General features: G+C 43.4%; 1 protein-coding gene across 1 annotated transcript; it reads right to left on the minus strand.

Moving 5' to 3' along the window:
- Positions 1-11,807: 11,807 nt before the first annotated feature.
- CLDN5 (claudin 5) lies at positions 11,808-15,733 on the minus strand. The gene has a single exon (XM_082774546.1). The coding sequence runs from the start codon at positions 15,666-15,668 to the stop codon at positions 15,018-15,020; it is 651 nt and encodes a 216-aa protein (XP_082630672.1). The 5' UTR covers positions 15,669-15,733; the 3' UTR covers positions 11,808-15,017.
- Between the last annotated feature and the right edge of the window lie 2,307 nt (positions 15,734-18,040).

Below are 18,040 nucleotides of genomic sequence, written 5' to 3' on the forward strand. Positions count from 1 at the left end.
TTTTGTGCATTTGGTACCTGTCAGTAGTTATCTGCAAATCTGGATAACTTCCTCCTGAATCCTTGTAAAATTTTATCCTGAGCAATATTGTGTAGTGAGCAGATTGGTAGCTACACGTAGCTAGATGTTGTGTGAAAACATTCGAATCGTTAATATTTTTCTCAACTTCCCAATTGTTGGCCTATTTTGATGCTGTATGGTCCTTTCACATTTCCCTTGTGTACTCATTTTGTAAACCTCTCTTGTATTCCCCACAGTCAACTTTTTCCTGTCTGAAGAGTCACAGCTGATTTTTTGCTTTTACAGCAGCTGTTCTGTGTCTTGATTACTGTTGTTGTACCTCTCTAAATCATTTTCAGGCAGGTGAGAATAAAAACTGTATGCGGTATTCAAGATGCAGGTGCACAAGTGTTATCAAGAGCATAATCATGTTGCTTGTTCTCTCTTCTGCTTAATAGTTCTTAACACTCACCTTTCACTTTTTAACTGCTACTGTGCACCAATCTGATGATTGAATTGATACAGCTGTTGTGACACCAGTATGTCATTCCTGACTGGTAATAGTCCAAATTAGCATTGTTTTCTTGGCAGGTCCATCACTTTACACACATCCAAGCAAAATCTGTTCAGTGGTGATTATTTTTCCAAGTCAAAGCAAGAGCACAGTTAGTCTGCACTGAAAAACTGATAGGAAAAGTATAAGAAAAAAATTGTCAGACTCTCCATCACTGAATGATATGTAAGTGGATGTAGAAAATAAATTTTGGTAATTTGGTAATAAAAGAAGGCAAGAAAGTGAAACAGCCTAATACCAAAATAAAGATGATAAACTTTGCAATTTTAGAACTGAAATATTTTTGGAAGATAATTTCATTCTGTTCTTGTGAAAGTAAAAGCCTCTTCTTTCAGAAGTAAAAGACTTCTGAGCAAACTTATTTTGCAAATATTCACTTATTTGCTACCGTAAAACTTTTATATAAGAACTGAAAATATTCCTGGGCTGAATAGTGGGCAATAGTAGCTTTTATTTTTTCTTCCTCCTTGATCTAGTGGAGTGTGTATGTCTATCCTCAGACTTTTATGCTTTAGTATTTAGATGAAATTATGGTTGATAGTAACTGCTCTAGTTCTTGAGCCATAACAAAATCAGTTGCAGTAGCTGCTGTTTCTTCCTACTACTCACTCTGACTGCTGTCTTAAGCCAACTAATTTTATGGCAGAAGCAATAAAATGGAGACATTTTTCATTTGATTTAATCTAGTCTACCATTGACACTAGTTGGTTAGCAGAGAACAACCATTGCATTTAAATCTGATGATGTGAGAGCAATAAATCATTGTTTTAACCACTAATCTGGAGAACAGTGGTTTTAAGGCCTGAAAAAATGGAAGTTTTAAAATCCGTCTCTTGTATAGTAGATTTTTTGAAGATGACTTTGTCTTAAGTTGAATTGGCCACTGAGGGTGTGCTAACTTGCAAAGATGGGAGTAGAACAGAAGGGTATTTATAAAAAGGAAAGTTGGAATAATCAATAGGTTATCACAACTGAGGAAGAAACAAAACTTAAAATGTCTGGGACTGCTCTCAGCAGAGTAAACAGTATCATCATTTCATCGCTGGCTTTATGCGTATATCCGTCAGTCACAATGGGTTGGATTCCTCCATAGAGGGAATATTCTTGAAAACATTCCTCTGAAAGTTATTTTGAGGGTAAGTCTGGCTTGTTGAAGGGAAAGAAATGTTTGTTTCTCTAGATGGAAAAATTGAAGTCCCTCTTGGCTCTTGTGTACCATTGTTGGCTTCAAGGTGGTACTGAAAGTTCCCTTTGGATCAAATTCAAGGACTAAGGAAAAACTGCTGCCCAGGGTGGAGCTCTAAAGCACAGTGGCACCTTTATGCACAAGTCTCTAGGTTATAAAACTTCTTAGGAGGAAATATTACAAAACACTCACTAGGGAAAGAAAATGATGTGAACTTTTATTTCAAAATGCTGGAAGAGAACGTGATTGCAATTGAGTTTTGTTACTCCCGAAGTGGCAGAATTAGAGAAGCAAGACAATGGTCAAACACATCAAAGTAAGCAAGAGATCTTTTACTCAACTGTACACAAATTCATGATGGTCCTGGGTCTGACAGAGAACAGGGAATGTGGGTTTTCCAGCCATTGCTGTTGTGTTGAAAAAAATTTTCTGTCTTTTGTCCGGTTGAGGCAGTTGTGTCTGCTGGGTAGTTGCTCCAACACTTGATACTTTTTCTTGCTACATGTTACTCAGTCGTGGATCTAGGCAACATACCGATAACAAGTGGTGATGCTAAAGAAGGTGTCTAGTAATTTAGTATCTTAAGCATTTAGCAGAGTCTCTGCTTTGTGCTGTTCTCAATGAACTGAAGGGGTGGAAGAATTCCATAGATTAGAATTCAAACCAAGCTCTATGTAGAGAGCTTTCATATAGAAATTTATGGGCAAGCCTAATCGTATCTCATGAACTAAATGAAGTTAAAATGTATACACAAGTCAAATCTCACAGCACAGCTCATTCCATCGCTGGATTTGGGTCTATTTAATTAAGTCTGGGTTAGATTTGTTTTTTAATTCCCCAGCTCAACTACATTCTTCTTCTGAAGTCAAACAACTTAGTGATTTAAGAACCATAGCTTATTTCTCTGGGTATTCCTTGATGCTGAGTAAGTTACCTAGATCAGATAAATACTATGATGTCCTGAGTCTTTTGTTTTCTTTTCTAAACCAGTTTTAATTGAGGTGATAACTTCCTGGCCCTTGCAAAAAGGTAATGTTCCATTACAAAAAGAGGTGCTGTCTTTTTAACTGAGTAGAGTTCTCAGTCACCTCTTCTCATTGTTGCAGCATGTCTGTTTTTTCAGTCCCTGTGGTGTTGGTGTCTCTTTCCACTGTTTAGCTCGGTGGAATTTACTTTCATTTAATCATTCATTTGCAGCATGTCAGTGGAAAATCGGAGGCACCTGCCACTGAATTGGAAAGAATTCACAGGGGTGTTCAGCTCTTTATGTGTTTTTATTTGCTGAAAGAAGTCACCAAAGGGCTCCTGAAATGAGTATGGCATTAATAATTCTCTCCTGTCTGAACTGAAAGTCTAGCTGGATCACTAGCCTATAAGAAATGGCTGTGTAAAATGGTATTTTTAAACACACTGTTGTGATCACCATGGTAATTTGGGACTCAAGCACCAGGACAGTAAAATAATTTTTTCAGGCCATGTTGTTTTATGGCAACTACTTGCTGTTAACATTCTGGCTGCATATTTGAAACTGTAGCCCTTCTTAAGAGATTGTTGCATTTCAAAACACTTGTGTAGTATGGTGCACATGGCAGAACTGGAAGGAGCAACAACTCTTGACTCCACATGCACTGTCTAAATTTGTCTTTTTCTATTGCACAGAGTGGTAACTGTTAAATAATAAGCATCATCAATTTTTACCTGAGGCTTCTGTGTTTGCTTCAGGAAAGCCCGTTTGAACTGGAAGGGGCCTTTTCAATCACGTATCTGCAGTTATGTATGAGGAATTCGGTTAGAGCTTGATTCTGACTTCCATTGCTGTGAGGATGTAATTGCTTCTCCCCTTCTCTCCATTCCTCAGCAAATCAATGTTTTCTTCTACAGCTTCCATCTCAGTCCAGACATGCACCCTACCTCAACATATCAGTCAACCTACACAGGCTGTGGCATTGTCTTTTCCAGCTCCACCCTGAAGACAAGCTGGCTTGCGTTATAAAAAGAGGTGCTCTTGAAACAGTTTTCTGGTTCCACCACCACCACATTTGTTTTTTGTTTGTTTTTTTTCCCCTGTTGGTAACTGTCCAGTTCAAAGCAACTCAGAAGGGCAATGTGCTACTTTTCTAGCTACTCACTCTGAGGGTTAGACTACGTTCTGGGAACTCTTGTTCACGTGAGCTCAAATTAAAAAAAAAAAAAAAAAAAAAAAAAAAAAAACACTTTCTGTACAGTTTTGTGATGTAAATCTGCTCCCCAGGTTATTCAGCATGTCCTGTAAATCTTAGAGCACTTAGAAAAGTTCATCAATTAATGGAAAGAGGATCTTGCCCTTAACAGCTGCAGAACTTGTGCTGCAATATAATTCTGTAACTTGGTACTTCAGGTGGGAACTCCGGTGCTTTATGCTGTGCAGTTTGGTATGTAACATATTCTCCTGTCTTACAGTAATTGCCTCCTAAATGGCTCTGAAGGTTATTTAGTGCATTTATGCTGTTGATATTTGCCTCAGTCAGATGCTTCCTGCTCATTAGATTAAATCAATATCCAGGTTTAATCTTATCTACAGCTGAGGCTTCAGGTAACTAGTACCAGGCCAGCTGAGCTCCAAATACAGATAGTGATGTTCTGCTTAAGGCGTCTAGGACATTAAAGGCAACGTCTGTCCATTTCTTTCATTTTCTCACTCGCTGAAATCTTCTTGACAGAATAGGTTTTCTACTTCATAATACAATGCAGTAAGTTCTTTATTTACGCTTGTCAGTAAAATTTATTACCCTTTGGTGTTAATGGCACCCTGTAAGTGCATGCTCTCAGAATCATGCCATTTTTGAACTGTGTTAAGCTTTCAAAGCTAAACTTTGAAAAATCAAGCACAATCCTTCAAATACCCATATGCACGTATGGTAAAGCACTGGTGGAATTTCCCAGATAGGCTCATTCTAGGGAAGGAAATATTGTCTCCCTAAAACAATCTGCGAGAGAAAAAAAACAACAAACCATTATGCATTATTTTTCTCACTGCCTGCTGTTTCTCTCTCCTTGTGAGATTCTGCTACCTCCATGTTATCTGTCTCTAATGCCAAGCTAAGCTGCCTTCCCATTTTCCTACTAGTGTTCGGAATCTCCCTCAAGATAACAGTTTAGGTTTCTTTATCCTGGTATTTGGTCATAGTTTGTTCACACCCACAGAAACAGCAGTTGCTCATGCATGGGAGTAGGTATACAGTTACCTGCTTTGCAAATCCAGCATGTGCTGCTTCATGAACATGAAGAAGGGGAAGAGGATTGTTGTTTCAGCTGGTTCCGCTCGTAATGTAGTTATGGAGGCAGAGCAGCTGATATCAGTGTTAAGGACAGAGTAGTTAGAACAATAACAGTGAACATATCCTCTGTGAGAGGCTTTTTCCATGCTAAAGCTACTGAATTCTGACTCAGTCCTGCTGCCTACTGTTGTAGAATATCCCTTCAGCAAACTGAGCGTAGCACGCTCTGTCGAAGGGAAGCATTCCAACTGTTGCATGCAAAACTGAGAAGGGAACCTGAAAAGGACTGAAAATGACAGGGTGAAAGACAAAAATAGAAAATAAAGGCTAACAGGAAAAGAGAGACTGAGTAACAATAGAGGGTGAGCAGTAAATCCGGTTTGCCTTTCTAGCTCAGGAAGGTGTCTTGAAATCTGTATTTCGGGGCACCCACTGGGTGGTCACCAGAGCTCTTTTGAGTGTGTGAAATGAAATGGAAAACAATAGCTCGGCGGCAATTGCTTTTTTTCTTCTGATGAGATGTTCCTTGAATTACCAGCACGACTCCTGCTTGATTTAGCAGGGAATACAGCCAGGCATTTCCTGAAACGACAGCACTACATGATGCTATTAGAAATGCTAAGTGAAAGGTTCTGCTGTGAATAATGAAGGAAAGGGAATAGGATATGGGAGTGTGCCCCACTAAACCGTATCTGCAACAAAAGGGGGAATGAAATGTAGTGCAGCTGAACAGGGGCCATCTACCCAGACTGAAAATCTACATCTCTTCTTTGAACAAGCGGATGATAGGAAGCGAGAAGATCTCTTGGGAAGAGATGTGTATTTTTGGAATGGTTAGAAGCTGATGCCAGCATTGTTTGTGTTCATCCTTGTCATTTATTTTTTTTCTCCTATTGTCTGTTAAACTCTTAGCTCAGTGCTTCTTTATGGAGACTTTTTGCTGGTAAATGTAAATATTGTTCATGTTCTTGGCTAATGTCCCATTTTGACTGGCCACCATGTATGCATGTATCTGCTTACTCATCTGTTCCACTATCTCCAAATAACCAATAGATGTTTCCTTTTTAAAGAAAGCTTCTTCTCTGAACCTTTCAAAGATAGCAATGCTGTACATGGCTCCAAGAGCACTGCACTGACTTGGCAGAAACTACTTCAGAATTGCTACTCCTCCTCCCTGCTTACAGCCCTTAAGAAAAAAATGTGATGACCCCTCATTTTTCTGTTATTCAGCACATTTTTGTGGTCTTTTATTTCATTAAATTTCAAACTGTTTTAATTTTCTCCTTCCCTCACCTTCTCTCTTCAGCAAAGCTGATGTTAGAAAGACTGCCTCTGATTCAAATGGACAGGGAGACCCAAAAGGACATTACTGTGACAAATTAATGAGTAATAGGTGTAATTTTTAATGTAATTTGTAATCACTAATTTGTAATGATTATATTCACTACAAATAACTACAAAATAAGATTACGAAACTTTATTAACTGTTACGGAGAAAAAGCTTCATGAGCCATTTTACCTCCTTCTCCCACTCTGCCTTTGCTGTGGACTTGTTCTCTACCCACCAGTGGAGCTCAATACTAGCATCGCAAACTACCAAAGGGCCATTTCTATAAGACTATGGATATATTTTCCAGGTGGTAATCAAATGAAATCAATAATCCTGTGTGAAAGTTAGGAAACAAAGGTATTGTTGTTCCCACCACCGATGATCAGCCTGGAGGACAGGTGGCAGAATCTGTTTTGGAGCACAAAATGCAGGTTAAAAAGAATGTAATCAGCGCTGAAGGAATTTGGGCAGGATGCCATAGATAATAGCTTTCCTTTTAGGAGGGACAATAAGAATGATATGGATGTCTTGAATAGCTGTGGTCATTAATAACCCTGAGTAGGCGAGAGGTCTCTTCTCCCATATTACCCAAACAGCAATGTGATGCTGGCTTCTGGGAAAAGCCAATAGCTGTTATTGCAGAGCAACTGTTTCAACAAGGCCTTTGTTGTTTCCTTTCTCGCTATACCACCCAGTGGGACTCATCCTTTCTCTGAAATGATGCTCAATCCATGTTGTTATGTTGTTACAGTAGACTAAGATTATACTTTCGTGGAAGGTATTTCCATATATCTGGTGAGCTACCCTTATTCGTGTGTCTTAAAACTTCTTGAATTGTTGAAGTTCCTCTTCCACGGCGCACACTGCATATGAAATCTGTGGAAGTTATCTTAAAACGTCATTTAATGAGACAAGTAGACCTTCCCAGATGGATAATACAATAAAATCAGGAGAAAAATAATCTGGGGGTCCAAGAACATAGTGGAATTCAGAGTAGATATAAGATTTAAAAATCCTCAGTCTTGCATGTCAACATTTTTAAATGTCAACAGTGTAACAAAAATAAAGTAGATGTAAACAATTTCAGAAATAAGCACAGTGAAATGTATTATGTTGCTTGGATCTTGGCAGTCATCTCCAGTGAAATAATAGCAGGAAATTATAGAGAAAAAAAATAGTGAAATCATTCAGCAGTCATTGGGTATTCATGTGAGTCTTCTGTGTTGAGATAACACTTAGGTTTATTTGTATTATAGAATGAAAGATTGCTGTTATAAATGGAAACTGTTAAAGGTTTTGTAGCTCAGGCTAAAGGTTATCCAGGCTGCTGCAACAGATATCCTAATTCTAACAAAAGATATACAGTAAGGACAGAACATTATAACTGGAAGTAATCTAAAAATATACATAAGAAGAAGAATTTTGCCGTGCTAGGCACTTGTTAGAGCTGATAAGAATTGTGACTGTTGGTTTTTAACTTGTTCCTTCAAATATGTGAAGCTGTATCGAAACCAAATCATGCCATTTTTGAGATTTCACATGGGCTCTTGTTAAGGAGTGTCTATTTTTCTTTCCAGAGTGAACTCTTTTTTGCCCACATATAAATTCACTGAAGGTTTAACCTTCTTTGGAAGTGTTCTGATTGTGAATGCTGTTAATGAGTTTTGCAGGGGTATAATGGGGGAATCGATTCAGGTCAGTGTGTGTGTGAGTGGGAACAGAGCTCAAGGGTACTGACATTAGTCTGATTAATTGCTCTAGTACCTGGAATGAGTTTGAGATGAGTGTTACTCAGACCTCTGTCACCTTACCTGGGTGCCTGAAACTTTAGGAAAATACGTAGATGAAATCTAAAATGCTTTTAACCTTGCAAACTATTTTCACTACCAGACTAAAAATGTCATTGTGGGATCTGGCTTTGTGCATCTCCTAGCTTTTGGTGCATTTGTCTAAACTATTAAAATCCTCTGTTATTCTACAAAAATAATTAAAAAAAAAAATACATAGCCATTTCAGTATGATGCTAAGACCTGAAATTTGTCCATGTGTAATATACCATGTTGTAGAACCAGGCCAGCTACAACTGGTACAAAGTTCATGGCTTGCAATTTGGATCAGGGTCCCTTTTGAAAGGGTTATCCGTTGTTTCAAATAGCTGATTTTTACAGGCAAGTATTTACTTTTGTCCTCAACTGTAAATAAACATGGATTGGCTTGTCTGATCTGTTATGCTTGTGTATACCAGAGTACCTCCCTGCATCATGCAGATGCTCAGCCTGGCCCGTGCAGCCTGCAGCACCCAGCAGCAGACATCCTCCCTGGACTTGAAGGTGAGGTGTTGTAAGGACTGGATCCGCCACTATTGCTGTACCTAATAGCACCAAGGCACTGTAAGCCTGTCTCAACTAAGCATCTTTTTCCCCAAAGAGGTAGTGATTCATGTGAATGACATCTCAGCTGGGCTTTAGGAATATCTTGTAACTGCTATGAACTTTCTGCCAGCTGCTGCCAGGCCTTTGGTGATTGGTCTTTGCCAACCAAACTGCACCGAGGACTGGAGTACAAGATGCAGATTATTATTTTTGCCTGGTTTTCTAGTTGGTCAAAGTCCTTTTGTACTGTTGTGTCTTGGGTGTTGGAGGTCTTCTCTTAATTTAATCTCCTATAATAACTTTATGAGATTGCTGTTTCTCATTGATGGCACTGTTGGTAAGGGTTTCTTTTTCTTCCTCTTGTAGATTGAAATCAGAATAGTTGCACAGTGGTTGCAAGGTTCACCCTTCTTTTGCTTTAAGGATATCAGTGCTGTATTTACAGTTCCCCATGCTGTAGGACCCCACTGACATCAAAGCAGAAAGCTAAAGTCAGTAGTTCAGTAAACGCAGCGGCTATTTATATTCAGGCTACTTAGTGCCCAAGTTCATTGATATACTCATTTTGCTAGAGAACTTTTAAGACAGCCTCCTACTGATGAATATTTTCTCATTTTTGTCACACTCTAAGTGGTAAAGTTTGTATGTTGATTCCCCATTATCTTGAGCTTATTTACATGGTACTGGTGGGAGTGACTGTAAGATGTGCCAGTTCAGGTGTCTGTCAGAATAGGGGTGCACAATGCCGTATTTATTTTACAAATGTGTAAAGGACTATATGAATTTGTCTGTACATGTATAAATTGGAGGCAGAGAGGATGTTGTGACTGGGTGTTGAAGTAATCAAGACCATAATGTGTGTAATCAGTTGTGACAATTCCTTGCTGTTCGCATGGGACAGGCTTAGTGCACGTTCTGGATCCAAGTATCTCGGGGTGATCAGCAACCCAAACAGGAGGGGCCAGTTTCAGCAAAGCAAAGCTGTACTGTGGGGCAACATGAGTGGCTGAGGTGCAGCTGGAAAGAAGTGTGATGAGAAGATTGGCACAAGCCCTGAGCAGATGCCTTAGATGTAACACGTGTGCTTCCATGTTAAGACCTACTACTCCTCAACTTCCTTTGCCAGAATTTGTTCTGAAGCTACGTGGTGAGCTTCAGGAGGAGGGGAAGTTCAGAGTTGTAAACAAAAACCCCAAAATGCCACAGACAAAAGACACTGTTAAATTGATTCATGGCAGAATGTCTCAATCTGTGTTTAAGAAAAAGAAAAGGTGAAGCAAGACTTGTGTATCCAAGCAACTCTAAAGCCTTTACTGTTGCCATGGGAGGTTTTATCAATGACGCATTGGTTGAAATTGTCCTTTTCTTGTAACTGAAGTCTATGGTAGGAAGAAGAGGGGGTTTTCTAGGCAGATAGCCCCCCTCCTGCAGAGACTCAGCAAGAAACAGATTGGAGCAGAGTCACACACAGAGATATGCACAAGGGTCTGATCAAAAGAAGAATGATAGAGCTTGGTCATCTCCAAACTATAAATACAAGATCCTCCCTGAGGCTCCGCTTTTGGAACCATTTATTCCTCCACAATCAGTGTACAGGTAAAACAAATACAATATTTGCCATGAAAAGAGAATTCACCTGCTGTCTCTTGATTAGTCTAAGCAGAAATATTTGTGGTGTCTTACCAAGTGGACTCAGAAAAGCAAATCCTCAAACATGTACTTAACCTTTTTTTTTTTTTAGTACACACACACACACACACAAAGATGTAGGTATCACCTGATGCTGAATATTGCATGAATGTATTGCTGAATATATGCAGGAACGTGGCATTTTCGTGTGGCACATGGCTTTTGGTAGGCTGGATTCTCATTTAGCATTATTGATGCACGGATCTTTCTCAGACCGAGGAAAGTAGGTTTAAGGGGATATTTACCTGCATCTGTGGTTTGAAAGATGGCCAAGGAAAGAGAATAAACATATTGTGTGGTATTTGACCAAGGAATAGATTTATAAATGAAAATCTGGAGTTACACGTACTTCTCACTCCCAGAGTAAAGCTTTTCAGTCAGTTCCAGAGAGCAGATGCCCAACAAACATCTTTGTGCAGGAAAAGGAAATATTTCCTTAAACATCCTGCAGCAAACGTGACTGATTGAGCTTCCCTTTCCTTCTGCCTGGTGCATTTCCCTTCTTTGCACAGACAGGATCTAACCAGATTTGCAGAGTATGAACTGCAGGATACTTTCAAATTCATAACTATGAAATGGTTCGTTTAGCAGGACAAAGGCCAAGCCGGCAGACACCCTTTTTCCAGCTCAGCATGTGCATAGCAATGGGAGGGTGGCAAGGAGCTTTTGTTAATCTCAACCGAGCTGGCAAGAATGCTGCAAAATGAAGTCTTTGAAGATGTTTTTTTTTTTCTTCATTTTTAAAGCAACAGCTTGTTCAAGAAAGCTTGGAAATCTTGCAAAAAAAAAAATCCACAGAATATTGCAAGACCTCCCTGGCAGTCATGTAACTTAGGCAAATTTCCCCAGTATCAATTAGCCTCTACATTTTCCTTTAACAGCTATTTTTTCACAGGTTCTGTTCTGATGCAACTGTGAAAATGTTTTTCCTCCAGCTTGAATGCACTTTTTGAAAAAAAAGCGGAGTGGCAGAAAGGATTAGGGTATCAGGTCAGGTTGGGGCTGATCCAAGCAGCAGTGGTTTTTTGTTTTATTTTTTTGTTTTCCTTTTATTTTAAACTTGTAGAAATTGAAAGCTTAAAGGGCTTCATGCTTAGAGCTGTTCCCAAAATAGCTGGGACTCATAGTCCACTTCCTAACGGGCTCACATCACAAGACCAACCGCTGCCACTTGCTCTTTTGTCTGAGTCTCCAGTGGAGTGCTGGGCTGCTGGCTCCTTCACAAGGGAGGTTCCCACTTCCCCAGAGGTGACCCTCTCCAGGAGCTCTCTCCCCCAAAGTGACCTAGGTAAAGGTTGCCCTGTGGCCACCAACATCACACCCCATCTTCTTGAGCCCAAACAATCCCGTGCCTTTAACAAAAAAAAAAAAAAAAAAAAAAAAAGTGACCAACCAGAGATGGATTTAGGTGGTTTTTATTTTTATGCGAAATCATAAATACAAAATAAAAATAGTAAACAAGTGCTGTAGATTTTTGTTTTCACTGGGATGAGGTTCAGGCCTGATCCTGAGCACTTCTGATTTTTAAGCTCCAGGACTATGTTTTGGTCTTGGAAAACAAAACAGAGCAAAAAAACAATTTACACCCTGAAGCCAGTGACGTCAGTAACAGCATTCAATTGGGTTGTTTGTTTGGTTTTCTTTTAAAGCACAGCGACAAGTACATTGAAGGACGAGATTAATCATATATTTATTTTTTTTTAAATGGGGCCCCCTTCCTGCTAGTATTGTTGGGTGCTGCCCCCCTGGCCTCAGCGAAACTTCCTTCCATCAGCAAGGAGCTGTGGTTTTGGTTGGGCGATGCTGTGTTGACTGGTACATACACAGTTAGCACTGGCTTCTTCCAAGAGGTTTTCATATGCAATTGTTGGATTTCAGTTATAAATGGACCCAGCCCTGCCATGACATGAAGCTGTCTATCAGGAATTTTGGCTTGTTAAAAAAAAATAATAAATCCCTTCAAAGGTGTGAGTTTTCCTCCCTCCCCACCCAGGATAGCCGTTCTGATGGGATTCTAAATGTTAGCAACCAACTCCTCAGAAAGATTTCACCTTCTGGTAGACCCCAAATCCTGCAGCACTTCTGTAGGCTCTAGAGTAATGATACATGCTGGCATGTCTGCAAGGTTGGGACTTTTTTCTTTTAATTCTTTAATTTGAGACAAATTCCCATTAAATTGATGAGATCTGTAAAAAAACACGAAGTGAAGTCTGCAGGAGTTGAGCTGATATCCATTGACTCTTTTTGCTAGACACCAGAGGTCTGAGTGATGGTGTAACATGTCAGTAGGAAAGGTCTGGGTGACAAAAACAGTTGGACGTTACCATTTAAAATACAAATAAAATAACCATGAAAGAAATAAAGGCACCAAACCATATAACAAGCCAACTTTGGTATTTTCCTGCAAAACATATGCATTTAAATACATTTACAGTTTACAAGGTTATACTGCTTTAAAAAAAGAAGTTGCAATGATGAAATAGAGAATATTTCATTCTTGTACCAAAACTATATATCACATCACAACAACAACATTATAGCTTTCATTTAAATGTAGACAGTATAAGAACTGCACCTCTTTATAGAACAGAACTAGTTCTAGACATATTGCTCTGCTTTTGTACTGTCTGACGGGTTCGGACCCTGCAGTGTATGCGCTTGAAATGAAGGTAACCTTTCAAGGGGTGAAATTTGTGCTCAGTATTCAACATCTATATATGCAGGGGCAACGCTTCGGTCTCTCCTCCAGGTCTGTGTATGTATTGATGCTGTTGGGGTGTTAATTTTGCTAAGCAAAGCCAAAACGCAGTCAATATGAACCTGTCACGCCCCCCGGTAATGGTTACTCTGTAAGTCTCGGCATCATCAGAAACTTGTAGGAGTTAATACCCAGTTTAGGTGGTGCTGTATTGCTGTGTGTTTGTGAGGGCCCCACAAGGTTGTAGCGTTGTGCTCTGAGTACTCACAGCACGTTTCCTCCCTAGCTGTTGGCAGAAAGCTCCTTATGCCAGTACAGATGCTGCCAGTCTGCAGCAGAAATCTGTGTCGATTTAAAGGTACAAGATTTTTTTTTCCCCTCTTCACAATTTGTGCGAGAGAGCATCACACCACCCCTTAGCCCCTTCTTTAAGAAACATTTGTCTCTACAGTGTAAAAAGGAAAGGTGTGTTAATATTCCAGGCTGTGGTGAAGTTTAACAGGTGCTGAGCTCAGAAGAGTTATGGTGCCCAGAGCATCTTCCTTCCAGTCTGCAGGTACCAGGACGCTATGGAGGAGCTACGAGGGCTGTGAGAGCCATAACTTCACATCTCCCAATTACCGTCCATAAAGGCTCAGTCATAATAATCGGAGAAAGTTTTCTAGCACTTAATTTCTGTCTGATTAGGTAAATGAAGGAAAGCAAACATTAACAAAGTTACAGTGGGGAGTCAAGCAAGTGCATGTCCAACTGAACACACGTGATTCAAAACAGGCGGCAAGTAGTGCTCATCAGCAAGGCCACGGAAGCCTCCCATAACCTAACCATCAATATCAGGGGCAATATTTATGTTTCCAGTCTCCTGTAGTGCAGATAAGAGGACGCAGAGGCTCGCCCTGCTGGAGCCACGACATGCAAAGGTCTCCTAGGTCTCCGAACCTAGTCCTGCAGTAATTCTGGCAACCTGCAATGAGTTCATATTCAAGTAAAAACAGAACAGAAGCTGACAAAGGAGAAGGGATGGAGAACCTAGGATAATCTCTGTACTCTGCTAAACAACAGCAACTGTCTGAAATCACTTTCAAAAGTCTCAAAGGCACACAGAGCAATGCACTCCTTTGAGGGACAAACACAACTGAAGAAAATCAATCACATGCCTTTCTCCAAACAGTTACTTGCTGCGGGATTAAGGACCAAGGCTAATGTCATGCTTTAGACAGGAACTCTAGTTTAGTTGCCCAAACTGAAGAAGAACAAAAGAAAAAAACCTTAACCAGTTAAAGCCACGGCAGAACTCAGTCAGATGCAGGTTTTCAGGAGAGAAAACGAAGCAGGGAAGCTTCTCCTCCATGCCAGTGTGCAGCCGATGGCCTGTCCCAGCAGCCAGGCAGTGCCCTGAGAGGCACCAGCAGCAGGAGCAGGCGCCGAAGTGCTCCCAAAGCCTCCCACGGTAACACCGGCCGGGGCCAGAGCTGCAGCGGGGGCCGTCAGGCAGATGGAGGCAGCGACAGCAGCCAGGCTCGGCCCTGGAGGACTTGGCCACGGCTCTCCCGGGCTCCTTGGTGCCCGCTGCCACCCCGGGGAGGTGGGTGCCAGTGCCGGCATGGCAGGCAGGTGGTAGCAGGGCCCAGAGTGGTGCTCCAAGGGCCCGACGGGAGGCTGGGCTGGCAGGCAGAGGGGCGCTGCCCTGCCTAGGGCCGCCGCTTGCCGGGGTGCCCCGTTAAGACAGCCTCTAGGCAGGGGAGCGCTGCAGCGCCCGGCGGCCGAGCTGGCCGCAGATGCTCCCGGCGCAGCGGGCGAGCAGCCCGGGACTGGTCCCTGCCTGTGCCCCTGGGCAACAGAGCCCGGCAGCGCCGGCTCAGAGCCGTCCATCTGCGGCCCTGCAGGGCCGGGGGAGCCGAGCAGCCCTGCTCAGACGTAGTTCTTCTTGTCGTACTCGCCGTTGGAGGTGGGCCGCCGCGGTGCCGAGTACTTGACGGGGAAGGAGGTCTCGTCGCGCTGTGAGCAGGAGCAGCAGCAGATGAGGCAGCCCCCGAAGAGCAGCAGGGCCGTGGCCGCCCAGCCGATGTAGAGCGCGGCCCCCATCTCCCGCTTCTGGGACGGCGGCACAGAGGGGTCGTAGAAGTCGCTGATGACGATGTTGGCGAACCAGCAGAGCGGGACGAGGACCAGGATCCCGCAGAGGATGTAGATGGCCCCGCCGGCGATCACGATGCGGGATTTCATCTTGCCGGGCCGGATGCAGTTGGTGCACTGGGCGCCCACCACGGTCACCATGAGCGCCACCAGCCCCAGCAGCGCCACGATGACCGTGAGCGCCCGGCCCGCCTGCACCTCGGGCTTCAGCGCCAGGATGGAGTCGTACACCTTGCACTGCATCTGCCCCGTGCTCTGCACCACGCAGTTCATCCACAGCCCTTCCCAGATGGTCTGCGCCACCACGATGTTCACGTCGATGAAGGCTGACACCTGCCACATGGGCAGCCCGCAGGCCAGGATCACCCCCACCCAGCCCAGGATGCCCAGCCCCAGCCCCAAAATCTCCAGCGCCGCCGAAGTCATGCTGCCGCCGCTGCTCTGCCCCAGCCTCCGCAGAAGGGACGGCGCTGGCTGCCGCGCACCTCTCGCCCCCGGGCAGCTGCCGAGCCGGCTCTGAGCGCCGCCGGCCCCGGGCAGCGCTATTTGAGGAGCCGCGGGGCGCCCTCCCACCGCCCTCCGGCCCTCCCCCGGCCCGGCCCTTTTTCCGCGGGGGGGCTCGAAGCAGCCCCGGCAGCCGCAGCACCGCCCGCCCCGGGGGGAGCCGAGCGGGGCCGGGGCCGGGGGCGCGGAGCTCCCCCGCTGCTCCCCCGCTGCTCCCCCGCTGCTGCCGGCTGCCGGGGGGCTCCCGCCTGAGCTGGGGAAGGGTCCCTCGGCTCCCGGCACCCTGCTGCCCGCCCGAGCCCCGAGGAGCTCGCGAGCAAGTTTTTGCGCTTCTGGGAAAGTGTGGGGATGGAGAAATCGCACGGATTTTGCCCCCTCAGGTTTCCTCCTTTGAGTGCGTTTATTCTTCTATTGCCTATTTGCTAGTAAAGCCCACAGCTAAGCTCGCGGAGAGGACCTGCCAATGCAGGCATACAGCAGTATGGACGATCCAATTATCAGAGCCTAATTAATAATGTTTCAGCAGATTGACCGACCAGCATGTGTCAGCACATCTCCTGGGGACTGTGACAGGCAAAAGTGCAAGCAAGCACCACCAAAGGCCTTAGGAACCACCCAGGAGTGACAGAATTTTATACAATGGGCTCTGCACGTCATCTGTCGGTACCAAGCAGTGCTTTAATGCTTTCAGCAAGAAGGTTGTGCCAGCCAGGAAACTCTGCTTGGTTTGATAGTGGAGCACAGAGCAAGGCACCCCATTAAGATATGTTGCCAGAAGGATTTTGAGCTTCACTTTGCTGTTTTAATTGTTCAAGTACATTTCAAATCTTCACAGTGTCTCAACAAGCTAAGTGCCCATGTCAAAAAGAGTGGTTTTGCGAGTGGTTTCGTCATCAGGCCACACAGGTTGTGATTGATACAGCCTCTTCATGTCCCGCTGGCATCCTGGATTGTTCCTGCAAACCAGCCTTGGTTCAAACCCTTGGTTCAGGCCAATAGCCCGGCTGCCAAGCAGTGCAAACCTGCAGGCTCGCAGATGCAGCAAGTGGTCGTGCTGTAAATGCTGCTGTTACAGAGGCAGTAGAGACAGATCCCACCAGCTGCCTCACTGCACTGGCAAGGAGCTGCACTCGGGTGGCTTTCTGCTGGGTGCCCTGAGAAAAGCTTGTTCTGATTTAAACTGGGATTGTTTGGGTTTGTCTTAATTAAGTTAAAATGTTTTAGACAAAAATGAGAGTTATGTTCACAATTACTTTTGAACTGGTTTGGAAAGATTTGGTTTTATTTAGTCCAAAGTATCCTTCTGGTACAGAGCAGATTGCAGAGAGGAAAATAATGCATTCCTGCCCCTATGTAAGCATTTTTCTCTGCTGGGCAGTGATTTACAGCATGTATTACAGCATGCAGAGCTCTGTGATGGAAATAATAAGACTGGTATGAGTAAGGTATGAATGGAAAAGCCCATGTGTGAAGCAGAAGCACAAGACATGATAGAACAAAGGTTAAAGGGATGCATCGACATGCATTAACAGCCAAGGACATGACTATGAGTTAACACTGAGCAATGCCCTGCTTGTGTCCTGACAGCAGCACTGGTGACTCCTGCAGAGGACCCAAGTGCTGGTAACAGGAAGGTGCCAATGAGGTCACAGCACATGGGACGTGGCCCTTTGCTTCTTGTTATTCCAACAAGAAGACAGAATTTATCCCAAAGACACCCCAAAAAAATCAAACCAAAGAACATCAGCAGCTTGTGGACCATCATAGTGTGGACATGATAACATGTGACAACTGCAGCCTCTCATTGATTATCTCTGCCTGAGGAGCTGTAAACATTTCTAGCATGGAAAATATCTTCCGAACAGAGGCTGCCTGGTATAAGGAGTTAAGAGGAGTTATCTCCTCTTCCAGTTGTATATGAAATACATACAGTTTACTTCAATTATTTAAAACTGTACATTCCAATGTGCAAGTCCAGGAGGAATGTGTGACTGGGGCTGTGCATCTGTCAAACTGCGGCTGCTTACATAAGTCAGAAAAGTCCCTGGTGTCAGGGAGAGGAGAATGTGTACCAGAACCAGCCACGGAGACAGAGATATCTCAGAGGTGAACAGGAAGAAACCCAGAATGCAGGCTGAAACTGAATAACATCTGTATTTATGATGATAATAATGATTATATAGAAAACACCACAGAAGAACAATTAAAAACGGGGTGAAGAAATGCCAGTTATCTTAGCCCGTAAGCACAGGAAAGCCCCACCCTTGCCACTTGCCCAAGAGCACGGAACTCTG

Source organism: Aythya marila (genome assembly GCF_965140915.1).
Source record: "Aythya marila genome assembly, chromosome: 17".
Taxonomy (NCBI): domain Eukaryota; kingdom Metazoa; phylum Chordata; class Aves; order Anseriformes; family Anatidae; genus Aythya; species Aythya marila.